Source organism: Corvus brachyrhynchos, unplaced genomic scaffold (genome assembly GCF_000691975.1).
Source record: "Corvus brachyrhynchos isolate BGI_N302 unplaced genomic scaffold, ASM69197v1 scaffold23, whole genome shotgun sequence".
In the NCBI taxonomy this organism is placed as follows: Eukaryota; Metazoa; Chordata; class Aves; order Passeriformes; family Corvidae; genus Corvus; species Corvus brachyrhynchos.
In genome coordinates this window covers 9,884,154-9,903,861 of record NW_008238983.1, presented here as the reverse complement: position 1 = coordinate 9,903,861, position 19,708 = coordinate 9,884,154, and the positions used below count along the sequence as shown (strand labels likewise).

Below are 19,708 nucleotides of genomic sequence, written 5' to 3'. Positions count from 1 at the left end.
GCTGAAAGTTAATTTAAAATCAATGCGTTATAGTTACACCATAGATTTAGACAGTTAGTACTTTAACCCAATTAAACCAGTTTACCACCAGGAAAGTTTCCCTAAAATGTAAACAAAGTTCAATGTTATCTTGAATTTTACTGATCTGTTCTAAATGTTTAAGTATTTTCTTAAATTTTTCATTCAACTTACTGCAACTAATACATGAAAGAAAAATGGATCTTTTGACTATAACTGAAAAGCAGATTTAGCTGGAATAATTGATTGCACATTTCCTCACTCATTGGATATATTTAATCATCTTGTGGATGTATTTTAATAATTTCTTATTTTTAAAAAAAGTAGATGCTAAGATTACTTGTTTTGGTGTCATATCATTTATGCTTTGCTCTGCTGTGCCCTGGCTTCTCCTCAGGGACTGAATGTCAACCAGTTTCTGCAGTGACAAAACAATATGGTTTCATTTGATTGCCAGTGGTGGCATTTTTGGCTCATTTTTTATGGCTCTGTCACCCAGGTTCATAAAGAACTGGTTCTCCTCATTTGGATATTGGTTTTCAGTGGCAATTTTTCATACTTGACATGACTGATGTAATCTTTGCTGCTGTATGCTGACATTTGCTGTGATATGACTACCTAGGACTTGAAATACTACCTCAAATTTGACTGCAGATAGTTTTACAAAAACAGAAGGTTATTCCACTACCAGAAGCAATTACATACATTTATATCACCAACTTGCTGTCAGCTGTAGGGTTGTTTCAGAACTGAAGAGGGAATCCATATTGGGTTAATATTCCTACCTTCCAACTCCCAGCAGCCAAGTTCTGCAGTGCCCCTGCTGCCCCCTCCAGCGTGTCTGGATTGGAGCACTCAGAAAGAAGTGTGAGGTAGGGTTTGACTATTGAAGGGTGCCACAGCATCTGGATTCCTTTGGGTGGTTCTGCACAGTCTGGGAGAGGTCCTACGCCATCCCACTGTTGGAAAGCACAAATCAGATTGTCAGCAAGGAGCAGTGAAATACGCTTGAGAATTGCCTCAGTTGAAACTGTAACATCTATGAAGGCATCTGCCCATAAACAGATGTTCTCAATTTTTGCACATCGTGATTCTTTGTAGAGGAACCAAATTTCCTACTCAACATTCCTTATAGACAAGCTATAAGATTGGCAGAAATCCCAATGTTTTAGCTAGCTGACATAACAAAACCACTTTTCACTGCATGTATTTTTTTCTGTGGGAACAGAAGCCCAATGAACGTATCTTAAGAGGCAAATCTAGAACTTGCATGGGGAGAAGAGATTATCTTTTCACATCCTGCTCAGTTCTCCACATTCTCTCTTCTCATGAGAGGAAAAACAACAATGAATGCTACTATAGAAAACTAAATCATTCAAGGCCATAAGCCCTCCATCCCATGAAAGGCACAAGTGTGACAAGTCTTCCTCAATTGCCCAACTTCTGGTTTCTCACAATGTGAGTGCAGTAGGTATTCTACCAGCCAGCCAGCTGTGTAGTCTGAGACTCCAGTGCCATTGGTAGAACCAGCTCTCACAACACACACAGTTCCTCTCATCACATACAGAGTTTTGCCATGAAAAACAACACAAGTCTGATATCCAACATGTGCAATATTTAAACCTGAACAAAGGGTAGGTTACTGCACAAAGCCCACTCTTACCAGAAATAAATACTTTATTCCAGGAGGACAGGGATTCTCCTCTCCAGTGGAGCACACAACACTTGCACCTACATATGAAACATCTCAAAGGAAAATACAGACTTTCTTTTTGCCTTTTAAACAAAAGTGGAATGCACTTTAAATAAAATTTTAAATGGGAATCTACTTATATATTTTGTATATTTTGTTTTGTTTTGTACAGATAAAGGGATTTAAACAATCCATGGCATTAGTGCCACTGCTAGGAACAAGGCTTAACTTTTTTATAAAATATCTTTTCTAACACCTCTGACACGTCCACATTGTATATTAAAATAAAAAGTAAACCTTTTAGTGCCTTGGGTTAGAGATTACTGTGTCTATATAAATTAAAAAAATCTGTACCAAACATTAAACATCTACTACATAGTGTAAGTCAAATTAACTCCTGGTTTAAATCTGCAACAGTTAATTTAACTAGTTATGAGTGCACAATAATACTTGCACCGGGAAAGACCTAGAATCTCTAGTTTTCAGGAAGTATCAATCATAATTTTACTTACACTAACCTTAAAAATAAAATACATGTATTCTAAGGGACGATCAATCAAGTCTTCCCTAGTAACAACTAACTCAATTTCAACAAGGTTTTGTGTGATTACTACCTTAGAATGAAAACCATTATTTTTTTCTAAATTAAAGCAGAACAAACACCAAAGTGGAAAGCTAGAGGGACCATTTAATAGACATGAGCAGCTACTGAAAACCAGAAAGCTGCTCAGACATGAAACTCACTATGGTGGACAAATCTTACCATAGTTTAAAGGAACTGGCATAGCAATACCCAGTGATGGCTGAGAAACTAGAGGACAAATGCCTTCTGGAGAAACAATGCCTTCAAATGACACTATTATAGGGCTGTGCCTTTGAAATGTTTAATACATTTCTGCCTTTAAACCAATAGATTGTTCTCACTGCATGTGACTCAGTTCTCCTTTTTCCTCCTTATAAATCACCAGCCTTGCCAGAAATGAGCTCTTTTCAGCTCATAAAAAATACATTAAAGCCTGCTTCTTATTTTAACTCTCAGAATTCAATCATTCACACTGTCAGATTTTTTTTGAAAACAAATGAGAGACATATCTTACAGGTCAAATCTGACCTCACACCAGGTTTATGCTTTGTACCTTAGTAAGTTCACTAATGAATGACTTGTGATGTCCAAGGGCAACAATTCAGGTCTTCACTTGTCTCATTCCAACTTGCACAAATCATGCATTATGGAACTGAAGAGTGTTTGCACAAGGTATTTACTGTATTATTTCAAGGACAAAGTACCTTAAATGCATCAAATGTATAAGATCTACCCATACGAGCGGGTAAATGCCAATGTGGGGGTATAATTTCTCAGTTTTTTTATGCTCAGCTATTTACACTCTTATGATCCCAAGGACTACTAAAAATCAGCTGATATAAATAGAGCCCTATATACATGCTCATGCTGTGCTGGTACATATAAAGCACTAGAAGTGATCTAGCAGATAAATTAATATTTAATGCTGTTTTGCCATTCTGCCCAGTAATGAGAAAACATCAAAAAAAAGGAGACAAATTACTGCATTTCCCTGCCCTTCTTGCAACTCACTTTTAGTATGATTGCATTGATTTATCACCAGCTGTGAGGGAAGACCTTTTTCTCAAGACACTGTGATGCCCCAGAGTCCGTGCAACAATAATGAAAATCTTTGCTACCATGCATGCAAGCACAGTGAAGGCACAGGAAATTCAGTGACCCTGGAAAGTGTCCTGCACTGCTCTTCAGATGCGCTGTGTGTGCCCAGAGCAGCTGAGTGGCTGCACAGGGAGGGTGTCACTGTCCACCACGCCGTGCTGGTTTTGGCTGGGGTAGAGTTAATTGACCGTCACAGTAGCTGGTATGGGGCCATGTTCTGAATTTCTGCTGGAAACAATGTTGATAACTCAGAGATGTTTTAGTCACAGGTGAGTAGTACTGACAACAGTCTTTTCTGCTCCTCACACTACCCCACCAGCAAGGAGAATGGGGATGCACAGAGTTGGGAGGGAATACAGTCAGGAGAGCTGATTCCAGCTGACCAAGGGGACATTCTGTACCACATGGTGTCATGCTCAGAGTATAAAGCTGAGGGAAGAAGAAGGAAGAGAGGACATTAGGAGCAATGGAGTTTGTTTACCCAAATCACTGTTATGTGTGATGGAGCCCTGCTTTCCTGGGGATGGCTGCCCATGGGAAGTGGTGAATGAATTCCTTCCTTTGCTCTGCTTGCATGTGGGGCCCCATTAAACTGTTTTTATCTCAACCCATGTGTTTTCTCACTTTTACTCTTCTTCGCCCCCGCCCCACTGAGCGAGCGGCTGTGTGGGTTTAGTTGCTGACTGGGGTTAAACCACAACACCTGCTGTGCCTGTGGCAGCCTCTTCGCTGTAGGGTTTAGTAGCTTCTGGTGTCTTTTGCATAGCTGAGACCAGTGCCTGAAGCTGTACAGCCCAGCTGTTGCAGGGCCTGTAGAACTGACACAGATAAGCAAAGAAGCTATTGAAAAGGAGATTTGCCCAATCTTCATTCATTTATTTTGTATTTCATAAACATCAACTGCCTGAGCAATAGAAATGTTTTTCCCCAAGTGGTATTAGAGTCCATATTAAAATAGTGGTTAAGGCATGGCAGAAGTTGCTTTGCAGTTCGCGCTGCCAAATATTAATGAGCTGAGGCAGCATCCTCACCCAGTAAACACCTCTACCCAGTAAATTAGTGGAAGAGTTACTGTACTGTTGCAGCCCATCAAGAATGATCAGGAAGGTCTATTTGAGATAGACTGGGGCTGCAGTAGGAGCCTCTGAAAAAGAGGACAACATTCGATTACTCTTCCTAGATATACCAAGGAGGGAAAAAAAAAGTCATAAACAAATATTCCTTCCAGGCTTCCCTCCTTCAGCTGAAATTACCCACATATATTGTGGTTGAAGCTGACAAACTGCTTGTTACGTGGGTGAGATACAAATCGCTCATTTCCTGAGACTAGTGCAAAGAAAGGATGAAAGTCAAGAAAAATAAAAAGCCAAATACCAAGATCTTTTAAGAAAAACAGACTTTTGATAGTAAGAGTACTCTAATAAAATTTCCCAATTTTCCTATTAGTAAGGAACTTTGGGAGGAGAAAAAGACCACTCATGGAGATGCTCTCCTGTGCCGCACAACAGATTATCTATCACCACATTTCTCATTTTAATGAAAGTAAGTACATATTTATAGTGCAATTGTACTGAATACCTGGGAAGGCTTCAACTCAGTAAGAGAAGAACACTCTGCAAATTTTGGGGTTTGCTATCAACTTCAAATTGGTAGGGTTTGCTTTTAAATAGATATCACAGGACAGTAGGTTTTCCCGTGATAACAATACAACAGTGTTTTATTTTAATTTATTACATATGAATACTTCCTTTCCCCCAGTCTGCACAAAATACCACTACTAACAAAAGAAAATCTAGGAAAAAATTAAAGCAAACTCCAGCAATGTCTAAAACTGCCCAGACCTCTCCCCAGTGATCCTAGACATTTGAGATTGTCTGACAACACTTGAAGCAGAAGTGACAAAATTCATATGAGCAATTACAAAGTGCTCACTAAAACCACTTTTGAAATGCCAAAGACTTTTAAACTAACAGGCCCGCTAAGAAGACACTAGTATCTCATCCTGCATGTCTTAGTGGCTGTGACAGTCCCTGCCAGCTGTCCCAAGACAGTCCAAAATCCTCTTTTGGACACCTTTGTCCAAGAGGTGCATTGGCCAATGCTGTCAAGGGCAGAAATTGAAAATTCAGCAACAAAAATTCACCAAAGTTACAGAGCTTTATTTCAGGGATGATGGGAATCCATGCAGCTGATACACAGGAGGAAGGAATACTACTATTTACATCAAGTGAAACTTCAGTTTAGACATCCAGGCCTAAATAAAGGTGGTGAATATAAATGCAGGTGTCAACTGACACAGAGACTACAGGAGCATGGTGAGAGAGAGCAGAGCTCATTGCATAAATAATGGTACCATTCCCAGTTTGATGCAACAACATTTACAATTATAGGAAAGGTGTTTGAAATGCTTTCAGAACATTTCAATGTATTGAATCGTTATAATTAATCTCAGATATTAACAAATCTAAATTGTACTTTAGATTATACATTACACTCTTAAAACAGTTGTCAATGCCTTTATTCAACTTTATAATATTATTTTATCTAAGAAAAAAAATATTAATTCAGTTTGTGCATTTTTTCTTTGCTTAAAACCAGACCCCTCCCAAATGAAGGAGGATGGAGTTAAACCCAGGAAAAACAGTCCCTGGCACATCACTACATGCCCTTCTCCTCTGCACAGAAGGCTAAAGCTAACTGGCTTTGCAGTATATTCCACAAATTGACAAATACAAATTACATTTAATAACCCTGCAGTTTTGACTTTGAAAACAAATTGGCCATACGTGACACTGAGTAGCTCACAGAGTATCTGGGGAGATGCTGCATATGCAAGCTGGAAAGTAGAAATAGTTTTCAAAAAGCTCTGTAAGGAATCGCTCAAGAGAGTTGATTCTTGCTGTTCAAGGCTGGCATAACCACCTTGTGCAAGACAAGGAAGCAACAAGTGGAAATAATATTCTTTCTGAGCAAGGACATATTGGCAACACAGCCCTTCATCCCTCATCTCAGTTCAAATTATTGGTTAAACCCAGGAGCCACCAGCATTTCTCTGTTTCTGTGCTTATTATTAGCTTGGTGTGGCTTGGTAGAGTATTGAAGAATGCTTGGTAAAGCAGTGGTCTCACCACATGAAAAGACATATCTGGCAGGTTTATTTTTTATGCTTTTTGAAATATTATGGCCTTAAACCTGTTATTTCACCTACACAGAAGAATTTATAGGCCATTTAGCAAGCATGCTAAAGAGGTGTGCCAGTCAATTCTTAATGATATATAACTTGAAATGTTGCTGTTATACCTTAAGGCTCCTGACAGAAGGTGAAAAAGAAGGTCAGGCTCATTTCAGAAGTGTCATTTCCAATCAAAAAATAGACTTTGGGGCTAGATTCTGGTTTGACAAGAATGATCACAGATGGGGAACTTGAGAGGAGCATGAAGCCAAGAAGTCAACCTGTTTTTCTTAGGGAAGAAAGGAAAAGAAATGAAATAGTGCCACATGTATACATAATGGGCTGCATAACAAGAAATAAAATAAGGCTTAATGACAACTCCCTGGCATTTTTTTACTGAAATTGGACCATACACCTGATTTGCCCTAACTGCTTTCTGTCATAATCCTTGTTTCTTGTACAGCTCAAAGAATAAACCTGTTGGTAGCAGTGAGCATGCCAGCAGCATGAACAACAACATTTTCAGCAGTGGGAGGATCAGTTTCCATCTGAAGGCAGAGAGGTTGATGTCTACAAGGTCTTAGTCGGAGATGAAGGGCTCTGTGGCTGGAGAGCTTATTGGGGTGAGGGTTCAGTACCAGCTGATCACAGGTAAACAGCAGAGAAAAACTAACAAACACAGCTGACAGAAGAGAATTACAGCCCTAGAGGTTTGAGACAGAAGTCAGGTGAGTCTCATTTATCTTTCCTGAGGCCTTAACAGAAGTTTCGCTTTCTGTGTTTCCATAGATAAAACCAGTGCTATACTTAGATTTTATCACAAACCTTCAGAAGGTTTGGGCCTCTTCTAACATTCAATATGTGTGACAAAGCAGATGCCTCAGGAACCTCTCTCAGCTCTGGTGAAATGATTGTGGGCTATTTTAACACCACCCACCTTTATCTGAAATGAGGAGAACATTTGTTTCCTGTGATCCGAAGGGAACTCCTTAAGCAAAATAATTTGAAAGGTGTCATTAAACCTATGATCTGAACAAAGACACATCTCTTATTTGATTTCAAGACATACAGAATTTGCATTGGTATAGACAACTGATATCATTAATAAAAAATAAATTCCAGTTTGTTCTTGAAAGGCCTTTGAAAGAAGCCACATTTTATACTACCACCCAATTCTGTTCTTCCCTTCAAGTAACTTACATGTGACTACAACAGAAACTTAATCTAGAAAAACTGGGATACTTGCTTCCTAAATCATAAAACAAAGAAATTAACTTCTACTTTCATTATAGAGAAAACCCATGAGAAAGTGACTTTAATATCAAGTTTCTCCTGTTTTATGGTTTAAGAAACAAACTCCCCAGCTCTGTAAAGATTTTTTTTTAAGTATGGAAAACTGCAGCTTCATTCACATCCTTTGTCTAAAGTGATACATCTGTTTTTCTTTTGCAACTATAGTAGTTATGCTACTACTTTTTTTACTAACACTTTTATCCAAAAATTAAAGACTACCCCATAAATGCATAAATGGAGTTCAAGAAAATACACATACTAATGAAGAAACTAAGTTACAGCAATAATGTAACAGGAAAATTTCAAAATTGCATTCACTAAGATACGAACATTTTTTTCTGCACGCTGTTTTGTAAATCTTATCCTCCAAGGAAGACTGAAACAGCAATTTTGTTATTCAAAAACCCCATGCACTGCCAAAGAAAGGAAAAATATCTATACACGTATTTTCTGGGGATGTGAAATGTAGCAATCACAGACTGGATACTACTCCCCTGTACTGAGGTGTCACAACTGACAGATGTGGCCGTGCCCTGTGCTTTGCCTGAAAATATAAACCTCTCAAGTATTAAAGGAACCACAGAGACAAAGAAGCAGAAAGAACATGTCTTTTTACACAGTTCGACAATTGTGTCCACACTGGACAAGTGCCTCTGAACATACTTCTGTACTTATTTTTGCAAAATAAATGGACAAAAAATTACATTTACCCTTATCACAGTTTCAGTTACTTTATGCTATTAATATAAATGTGATTACATGAAAAATAGTGTTTTTCTTTTCAGTTTTGGAGGGTAACTTGGGACAACTGTTTCTGGGATGGTGATCTTGCTGCTACTGTTTTTATTGTTTTTAGTGGCACTCTAGTAAACTTGATAATATATTAATTTGATAGTATACTTCAAATCATTTGGTATGTTCAACAGTCGAGGATTATGGGGTAAAAATAACATGCAGAAGGCTCCCAAGGCTCCCTTAAAATTCCTGAACTGAGTAATATCCACATGTGAGAACCTGCATATGGCAAGACGAAGTAGGATGTAAAGGAAATTAGATGAAAGAAAGAAACATCATTAGAAAAATGTTTCTAATACTTGTAATGCAAAGCAGTCCTGTGCACAACAGAATCAGTTCTGGAAAGAGTAAATTTATGTCCTTGCCACAGAAAAGCCTAGTGATCATAAACCTGAAAATATGTGTGTAGTTTTATTATTCTTTGGATTTAAAAAACTATATAAAACTCTTCCATTAGGCAAACACAAATGGCTCTGAGGAGATCTTTAACATACAACAAGCTGATAATGAGCACTCATAGAAACAGACAAAAAATATCTAAGAGCAGGCAAAAGCATGTACATTGTAAAGGTAGTCAGCCAAAAGAGTTCAGTTCCTTGTCCTGGAGGAGCAAAAAAATGCTTTTTAGGGAACCATTAAAGTACAAAGAAGCCCTATGGGAATATTTAAAGAGTCAACAGTACAGTTAAAAGTATGAATCTGAGATCCAAAAGTCACAGAAAAAATGTAAGAGGAAGACTTAAAAAAGACTTCAGATAGTGAGTGTGTGTGCATGTGTTAGTAAACAAAGCATCAAAGAGCAAGCCAAGTTGCAGTGTGACGCATTCATATCCAGACATGCTATTTTTTGCTCCTGCACTTTGAATAACTGCAAGCACAGTGTGTGAGAACTGTTAATTCAGTAACAGGGATGATGACTACTTTATGGGGTAAAATTAGTTTGCTTTGACACTTTTAATCTCACTGTAGCCTAATACAGGAATCCCAGCAAAAGGCCACAATAAACTCAAGTTATCTGATGATAGGGTGTTTAACCACAAGAGTAGGTGAAATTAAAGTCTTACTAGTCATGAGTGCTGCATTTTTCAGTATCCAACTTTTAGCTTAGTAATGTTGCTGTAACTTTTCCACATTAACACAGTTTGACTTTATGAACTCAGGAGTATTTTCAGTACTGATTTACATAATTTATTCAAATACCTTGTGCACTTAATTTCTTACTCAAATAAATATTCTCTTTGAGCAATCTGAAACAGAAATAAACTACAATGCAAAAATATGACTAAGTGTAGGAAGAGGTGAAAACTTACTGCTGCCAGCACAGGCTGTCTGAAAAAGCCCATAAATCAGTAGCCATTGTTATTGCTATTTACTGTGTGTACTGATGCAACGGTGTCCTTCTCAGCAATATAATTGTCAGTATTCTCCAAATCATAAGTTCTTAATGGGATAAAAAAGGCGATAAATACACTTTAAAAATCAACCCACCCAAAATTAAAACCTTTCAAATAACTTGAGGAAGCAATCAAGACTTTGCTTTTCAATTTTTCTTTGGTAACAGCATTAAATATATCAAAATATGAATGCTTTTTAAACATTCACTCATATTACTCGATTCAGCCCTGTACAGTTTTTTCTCAACATGTAGAGGCACAGTGTAAGACTACGAAGCAAGCAAGTGTATATATATAAGCCTGATGTTTGTTTGCATCAAAGCCCTTCTACACACATGTGGCTCTGTGGAAGCACAGTGTAAAGCATATGCAGATCACACTTTTCATTAGAAATGCTTCCTTTCGAAGAGCATTTTACGGTATTTAAGGCATTCACAGTGTACCCATGGCTACAGTTTCCAGGTGCACCACATAATGTACAACTTTCTCAAGCAAACATATTTCATTACTCCAACATATATTCTGCTTTAAGCTCTCAGCTAATTAACAAGGGCAACAGTTTTATATATTCTGCGTCATGCATTTAATTTCTAATACGGTGCGTTAATTATTTATCTTTTAAATGATGGGCACTTCAACTACTCGCAACAACACAGCTGTAAATAACTTTCATTACCTGATCTTGTGATTTCTTTTTCTTCTTCTTCTTCCCCCAGCACCCTGAACTCTCTGCATCTTTTCCATTGGCATCACCACAGAGTAATCCATCAAGTTCATCTGTTCCCATCTGCTGTCCCTGAGATGTTTCTGCAGCTAGCCTGTATGAGAGGTTCCTCAAAATGCACACACAGTTTTCAACGGTCTGAAAAGTATGACAAAAAGAAAAATACAGAAAACAAAACCAGAAAAATATTAAAAGCTTCCCCTTGCTCACTCTGAATATAAAGCAGAAGGAATTTCATCTATCTTTGCACATGCATTTTCCCAGCACAGTTCTTATGTGCACATTTCTGAGTGCTCCCCAGGTAATCACAGCTTAAGAGATTCAGAAATTTTCATGGTAACAAATCAGTAGTCTGGACAATACTTTTCTGGGAGTTTTTTTACTGTCATTCTGAATTTCACATTGGAGCCCCATGTGAAACAGATGTCAAGGTAAAAAGTGATCAAGAGAACCAGAACACTCTGAATGTCAGCAAACTCCCACCTCAGTGAATAGAAAATGCTACAAACAGAAAATGGCAATAGATTCTGGGTTTTGTCCTTTTAAAACCAGAAATAATCATTTTTTCTGGCAAAAATTCTATGTAAATTACCATAAAATTGGGATCTGAGTTCCATTTCACAAGTACTTGTAGCATGAACAGATGATGTTTCTCCAGTCCCAGACTAGAAATATGTCTTGCTGCTTTTACTGTTTCTAGCCAGGCTGCAGACAGATACCTTGCGTGCAGCCCTTCCCTTTCATCCATTTTTCCCCCTAATAGGCTGTGCCTTCTGCAGAAGATGCAAGCAGGAACCCGCAAATGGATGAGACCCAGTGGAGACAAATTCACTTGCAATTCAACCTAATTTCTGCAAGTCTAAAAGAAGTTCAGTTTAGACATGAAACCTACTCATTTAGTTGGTTCAATTTGGTTTGATTATCCCTAATAAGAAGGATATGAGCTTAATTTTCTGCACACAAGGAAAGCATGGTTAAAAAAGCCATTCTCTATCTATGTATATTTATTTCAACTGTTTCTAATGCTCCATGGAGATAAAAAGCAATGGCCACTACATCCCAGCTCTTTTGCTCCATTAACCCAGAATGGAATGACTGTGAGGCTTTCAGCTCTGTCGTATTCTGCCATATTCACCAGTGAGGCAAACAGATGGGGCTTCGTTTACTTTCATGTACTGCAGGAGCTTCTGCCAGGTAAGCATTCAGCACATGTTTTTTGTGATGACACAAAGTTCCAGAGGCGGTCTCAAACTCAGATTAATCGACATGGGAATATTTATTTACTGTTTTTTAACATAGATGAAATGTCACAATTTTGCAATACACTTGTACTAATTTGAAATTTCTGCCAAATATATAAACACATGTAGAAATACATATGCATGTGTGTGTCTGCGTCTAGAAAGTGCTCTTAGTGCACCTTTCATAGCCGAAAGCTTTGCAAACATTACAGTGACCATAAGTATTTTTTAAAATTTGCTGCCTCTTTGGTTTTTTTTTTAACATTATTGTACATGAATTTTATTCACTTTTGATATAGTATGCTGAAGTTGAAGATTTCTATTCGTTGATTAGGATGCTAAACTTTAATTTTCTTTTTCACAAATCATAGTTTTTGCATTTAAAATTCTCATTTTGTGGAAAACATAAGCTGAGTCCATCACAAGGACAATGTTACCTTAAACTAAAAACTGATAAGCAAACTTCCAAGGCTCAAATGCTACCAACACCTTCTCTGCTAAGGTGAACTCCTACAAACCAAGAAAGCTTGTTCTAACCACACAGCTGGACAGACTTCACTCCTCCTTGACTTTCGAGGATCCTTGTATTCCTTATGCTATTTTCAGTTTCATCATAAGGGGGCTAAGTACAAGTTCACTAGTTTTTCTACTCTAGCTATTTTTAACCTACTCTGAAGCTAATGAAGTCAAAACCACCCCTGTGTTTGGGGGCTGCTCTGCAGAATGTGTCTGGGTGGGGTAGTGGGGGCTGGCAACAGCCAAGTTTGCCCAAACCCTGCTGCCAGGTGGGTGCCTGCCTTGTGGTGGGTGTCCTCTGAGCATCTCTCTACTAAACTTCTATTAATGGAAAATTGATTACAGGCTAATAGGTTGTGGGATTTTTTGGAGTGTTTTGAGTTTTTTCTGTTTTTTTTTCTTTTTTGGTTTCTTTTTAAAAAAGACAAAGCCATGCTGTTAGCCCTGCACCTCATGCTCTGAACCTCTCTTAATTCCTCTCTCCATCCCCTGAATTCCCAGGCAAATTTCACCTATTTGATTCAGGTAGTGAACAGAGACTCCTGGAGATTATTCCTCTCAGATCTATAAACCCATGGTGGTCCACGGACAATTCTGTGAAGTATTATTTGGAAATACAAACCCAGTGGGCTTTAAAACCTTGCTGCATAAAAGGCTGCTCTCCTGGAGCAAATGGACCAAGGTTGCCCTAGAGCAGCAACTGTAATTAATTTAGCACTGTATACTGAAAGCAAAAGAAACTGGCCTTTTTCTTCTTCTCTGGAATACTTTAATGCATTACAAATCTTCAATTTGTAAATGCTTGGAGTCTTTTTAATTAGGGAGTGCCTTTCACCTCTGTAGAAGCTTGTTCATATCCCAGTATTTTAAGAGAAGTAAAGTTGACATAATGAGGCATCTTAACACAGTTGTTATTGAAAGCATTCATTGATCCTCTTCAAAGAAGAAATAATGTTGGTTTTACTGCAAAACTGCCTATTAATTGCCCAATTTTTTTTTGCTTGTTTGCCTTCTAAGCCTACCTCACTCTTATTAGCTCTCCTACTGGGTACTGAAAATCAATTTTAAGGTAAAACTGGCAGAGCAATGTAAGGAACTTTACATGGAGTATACTTGCTCTTCTTAAATCAGTATCATATTTTCTACTTCAATGATTCAATTGAGAGGATGACATGCTTACCTGTGCACACTACATACGTAGACACAACTACAATGCTTAGCACACTAAAATAAACAGCTCAGCAGAAAAAAAGGGAAAAGATGGGCTAAATTATGCTTTGCTAAGACATTCCTCACAATTCATTTAAAAAAAAAAAAAATCATGAAAGAGCTGTCTCTTTATAGCCCCCATATACCCTGAATACCTGGATTTGCAACTGAAAAGACAGAGATGACAAACCTTACTATCAATTTCACTGCTCCCCAGAGCAGACTGGATCACATACAGCAATGCATCTGTCAGGCCATCACACTCCCTCATTCTTCTGCGGGCCTCCTCTCCAGCAGAGCTGACATTCCTGCAAGGCAACAGCAAGGGTCACTATCTCCACAGCTCCCTGCCCACTGCCCCTCCTGAAACAATTCTCACAGTTCACACACAGATAAAGCACATGTTTCCTTTCCTCCTTTCATCAGTTCAGAGCTGTGAATAATGGAGACAGCTGCAAATGAGCTCAGGAAATGTAACGCAAAGGGAAACAAATGGAAGACACCAGGTCCTCCACAGGATGGGGCTGAGCAGCCAAGCAGCATGCGCCCACCTGCATGGGGAGACTCATGGCCCACTAAAATTTGGAGAAGGGCTGATAATCCTTCCTTCCTTCCTTTCTTTCTTGAAAGCATTTTTAAAATGTACATATGTGCATACAAATCAGGACTTAAAAAGTCTAGAGGTTTTGCCGAATATATCTCTTAGGAATTGAAGAGCCCAGTAGTCAGAGCTCCTGACCTGAGAGAAAAATATTATCAAAGCATAATATAAAACACCTGCTGTTGCTTGCTTCTCATTTTACATGTTTCCTTTTCTCTTTCATTTTGAGGGAACATTAATGCCCCAATCTTCTCTTTATGTAGTTATAAGTTCTTTTACATTGCAAAACTTAAGGCCTCGGATTACTCTAATAATATTGTAATACTTGTGGTCCTTAGACGGGGCCAGAGGGCTTTCTGAACACATTTATATAAATCAAATTAAACCAAAATTTACTGCATAACACAATGTGTCATAAAGTTCCAAGTATTGATACACAAAGAAACAAATATGTATGAATGAGCATATACAAACAATCTATATTTGCTAATATCAATTCTCCCAGGGAAAAACTGCATTCAAATTTGCATAGCAGGTTTGATTTGGAAATGGGTGAATTAGCAATCTCAAGAATGGGATAAAACTTTTCACATAGCCTCCTTCAGTAGGGGAAGACAACCCTTTGCTGAGGTGGCTCACCTGTAGCTCTTCTCTCCCCACTAGTGAAGTTTATACAAAGAAAGAACGTAAAAGAACACACACACCAAGACCGATGTATTTAATACCAATGTGTGGAAATGGAAGGGAGGACACTGGCCCTTGAATTTTGGAAGAAGGCAAGGCACTTTCTATCTTTTATGCCATTTTCAATGACCATTGCATTAAAGATGGAAAAAGAACAGGAATCTGGGAGAGGGGTGGGGGGAGAGGGGGGTGGAAAGAATTTCAGATGGAGGAAGATGAGAGGGATAGGTTTCCTTTCAATTCTTTCTCTGCTCCACCTACTTCATCCTATTCTGCCTCCTTATTATCTAAAAAAAAAAAGCATTTCCATTCCCCCAAAGCAACGAAGAGTCTTATAACTGTACAATCCCCCAGCCCCTCCAATGCAGGCTCCTAATTGACTCTACCCCCTAAACATACATGATTTACCATCTATACTTGCATCCCTGCACAGTTCTAATTAGTGCTGCTCTCCCACACACAAACTGGCCCAAATAATTCAATACTGTTCCCTTCACCTCAGCAGACAACTTGACAGAAAACATACAGCCCAGGAGCACTGGAATGAATTCTTGTATCTCTCCAGCAAACAAATTCACTCTTCTTGAGACCTCTCACATTTTGCCACATCACACATCTGAAGTCTGCCCTTCATAACAGCTTGCAAGTTTTGTGTTGTCCGGTTCCTCCGGTCCCTGAACTCCATGCCTCTTCCTCTATCTCTCTGCTGCTATGGGATCAGCAGGTGAGGGATTTTCCTCCAGTTCCAGAAAGAGGAAACCTTCTTCTGTCATCTAGGAAGTAGGGTCTGGGAAATATCAACTGGAAAAATTCTCTCCCTTTGAAGTGATGGAAACTTCTGACTTACCTTTGTCTGACAGAAATAAGAAGGTAAAAATACAGAGCATGGTTTTCCCCAAACAGTGCATGTGCCCTATACTTGCAGGGCTGGAGACTCCACCTAAAGTAGACTAGACTATTCCCTTTTAAAGGGAACAGCTCCACTGAAATTCCAAAAGGGCAGAACATGTAGGAAAAGCAGAATCACGGACTGGAAAAGTGCATTGTGGGGTATACAGTGAGGATAAGAACCATTATTTGACTTCTATCTGAAATTTCATTCTCTTACCCTCCAGAAAGATAAAGACAGAAGTAGGCAAGTAAATATACTTAGAGAGAGGCTGTTGAGGCACTGGTACAGGTTACCCAAAGAAGTTGTGGATGTCCCATTCCCTGGTAGTGTTCAAGGCCAGGCTGGAGGGGACTTTGAGCAACCTGGTCTAGTGAAAGGTGTTGTTTTCCATGGTAGGGTGTTAAAATTCAATAGTCTTTAAGATGCCTTCCAACCCAAGCCATTTTATGATCCTATGACTCTGTGATGAAGAAAGAGAGTTATAGCCAGCCCTACAAGAGTAACCGCACAAATTATACTAGGACGATGCTGAGAAAGAGTTCTCAGCACAGCTTTGCACCTTTCTTTGCACCACTATGAAAAAAAAAAGCTGAAATATTCCTGAATCCTTTTAAACAGAGATAGATCTTACAGTCTGTACTAAAATAATGTGTCCAGGCTTCTTTACTTTCTGCACTTACATATACTGAGTGCAAGCTTTCAAAATAGACTGATTTAGACACCAGTAGAAACAGAGAGGAATATTCTTCCTGATCTTATTGAGGTGATTTTTCCTTCTCTCTGTCATGGCCAAATGCACATCACCTTGACTGTCCACAGCCTTCAGAGACTGTCAGCCTCTCAGTTCCTCTCCAAGTTCATCAGAAACTCCTCCTCACCAAGACAGCAATGTAGACAACCTTATAGTCCCTGAGCTGTAGGCTGTCTGCCTTGTTCACTTCCAGCAAACAAAGAATATGAGGCCTTTACACAAAGCAATACAGACACACCAGGGGCACATCCTGCACAGACAATGCATTTCCTTGCTCTGTGTGGAGGAGCTGTCGAGTTGGGTTCTTCTATTTATCATCCATCCCCATTATGCTCCAGTTGCTCCTGTAATCAAGAGCTGGATATTCTGAATTCCCATAACTGCCTTTCCTTCTCTTACAAAAGTCGCTGTTCACTTTCTGCACTGACTTGTAGCTACTACAGCCCTCCTGAAGACATGGTGCAAATATTTACATGGGAAATAGCTTAAAAACCAAGACAAATCCAAACCTTGCATCAACATTTTGTCAGAAATAATCAGTTGAATATTTAAAAAGAAATAAATCCCATTATCTAGTAGTCTCATGTCACCTCTACTGAAGTACTCGCTGTTAACTGAGATCATTCACAGAGGGTCTCTAAGATCACCATGTTCTGCAAAAGGGAAGCAAGTTCCAGATTGCATGAGCTGCCAAAGAAAACACACTGCCATGTTAATTTTATTTCTCACTGTTAACTGGAACATGCTGTATCTGTCAGTGTGACAGCGAGTAAGACATGATTTGTCATTTGTGAACTTACAGGTCACCGTGCAGATGTTAAATTGGAGCATTAGTAGTATCTACTGTTGGCAAGATGTCCCACTAAGTCAGTGCTATTTCTCCTGTGTCATTTTTCAAACAGGTGAAACCATGTTTTCTGGATGTTTTAAAGGATGTGGAGATACAATGCACAAGTCTTCAGGGAAAAAATACTTTTCCATTGTAAATGCAGCCCAGCTTGATTACCCTGTATACTTTGATTCTTTGTGTAAACTCTGCTCATGGTATATGTGAGCCATAGGCTGTCATTTTGAACCTAATAGGGCAAGGAGTCCTTCAGCTTGCCATAAACCAGTAAAATGAATTTCAGATAGAATCCAGTCATGCAGGAATACCAAGAATACAGGGTGCTAAAGAATAACTCTCACTTTAGTCAGAAGGTCCCACTTAGAGCTCTAAACCCCAGGTAATGTAAACAGTTTTTTCTCAAGAGAGAAACACTAGGAACAGATAGTCAGGGCAAGACCTCAGACCCAGGGTTCATCAAACTGCTTTTCTGAACAAACAGCAGACCAATTTTGCTAATTACCTAGGAATGGGAAGAGAACTGAAATAATCCAGCTTCAGTTTCATGGGAAAATGGCTAACTATCATATCACCTGATAACTAACAGCAGGCATGATTCTCCACACCCTGGGCGTGTCAATCCAAGGCTCTAGGGACACGAAGGGTGTGGTATAAAGGAGTGCACTGTGCAACACATACCTGGCTCTTGTCAGCCCTGGCACTTGCATTAGTTATTCACTGCAATTGTTAGGCTTTGAGGTAGGGCAAGATAGGTGGTGCCAAGTAATTTCTTTCTGCTTTAGGGTCATTTTCCATAAACTCATATAAACTGTGGGATGTTCAGAGCAATGTCCTCATGATTCTAGGGTAATGAAATTCATCTGCCTTATACAGGGGAGGGACATTGATTTCTATGGAAAGATCATCCAAAAAGCCAATGTGCTGAGATATGACCTCTGGATATGGGAAGCTGTTGACATTACTCCCAGTGGCAGTTTTACCCATCTCAAAGACAGAACTAAAGCGTCTGCACCTGCCCTCCCTAAGCATGCTCAGGTCACACCAAGTAGTTGGACCTTTCCTGTAGCAGCTACAGGTCTGCAGATTGCAGATCTCATTGCAGTCATGCAGGACAATGATGGAAAATGAATAATATGCATTTAGCAAAGGTGAAATTGAGACAGGTATTCCTCAAAGCCCCACGATAAGAAGAGAAAGCATATGTTTAATATCTAGTATATGCAATATTTTTACTATGGCATGATCTAAGAGAGGACAGACACAGGAAGGATAATATCCTAAATTAAGTGGAATGCAAAAGTTATCTTCAGCATGAAATTTCAGGGGCCTTCCATATATATTGTCATTCCAAGAAGTTTTGTGTAAGAGGGACTAATCCTAACACCTTCAATCTTTTTCATCCTTCTACATGTTACAATAGCCACCAAAAAGAGATTTTTCACAGCAAGAGGGAAAGGTTTACATAAATCAAGAACTACACCAACCCCATTAATGTTATAGCAACGGTGATTATGTTTCCTGAGGATACCTAGCAAGGGAAAAGCCCTCAGAATACTGAGTAACTGAGTTACAACTGGCACACTAAATACTCTTCTTCAAAACATACAGATTAAAAGCCCAAACAAACAAAACCCCACCCTGACACTGGCCTCCTCTAGATGTGCTCTTTTATACGCTGCCTATTTCTATTTCTGCCTGATTGACTGATCATTTCTCGTTCAGGGACCGAGCCTTGTCTCGGGGGCAAGCTGGCATCCCCAGTCCCATCAGAGGGTGCTGTGGTGACGATCCTCTGAGCTGGTCTGCAATGTAAAAGATGATCCCCTAAGAGATGCTGCTTTTTCTGTGCACTCCCAGCTGATTCTGTCAGCATTCAGGCTCTCTGCCTGTGTCTCTGTGACACAGACAGCAAAATGAAGCAACCAGCACTGTGCATGTATCCATCAAGGATGCTCAGTGTGATCATCAGTCCCTATACAACCATACAATCGGTTGGGGCTTTTTATAGTAAACTTAAGAACTTAAACTTCCTACAGTAAACTTTTTTACTAGTTTTTATTGGCTTATCTGTAAGTATTCAGTGCAGCCTTTGACATGGAATAAATAGGTTAGCTGTAGTAGTTCTGGTTACTATGAAATTCTGATTTTTTATCATCATTTGTACACTAAGACTTTTTTTAATCATCTCTTCCTGCTG

General features: G+C 39.0%; 1 protein-coding gene across 1 annotated transcript in view; it reads right to left on the bottom strand.

The window, feature by feature from the left end:
* CTNND2 (catenin delta 2) overlaps positions 1 to 19,708 on the bottom strand; it is a 656,025-nt gene that overhangs the window by 81,354 nt on the left and 554,963 nt on the right. The window contains exons 13-15 of the mRNA XM_017738706.1: positions 13,927 to 14,044; positions 10,723 to 10,908; positions 804 to 977 (exon numbers count right to left, since the gene is read on the bottom strand). Coding sequence (XP_017594195.1) covers positions 804 to 977; positions 10,723 to 10,908; positions 13,927 to 14,044 — 478 coding nt within the window. The remainder of the gene's footprint in view (positions 1 to 803; positions 978 to 10,722; positions 10,909 to 13,926; positions 14,045 to 19,708) is intronic.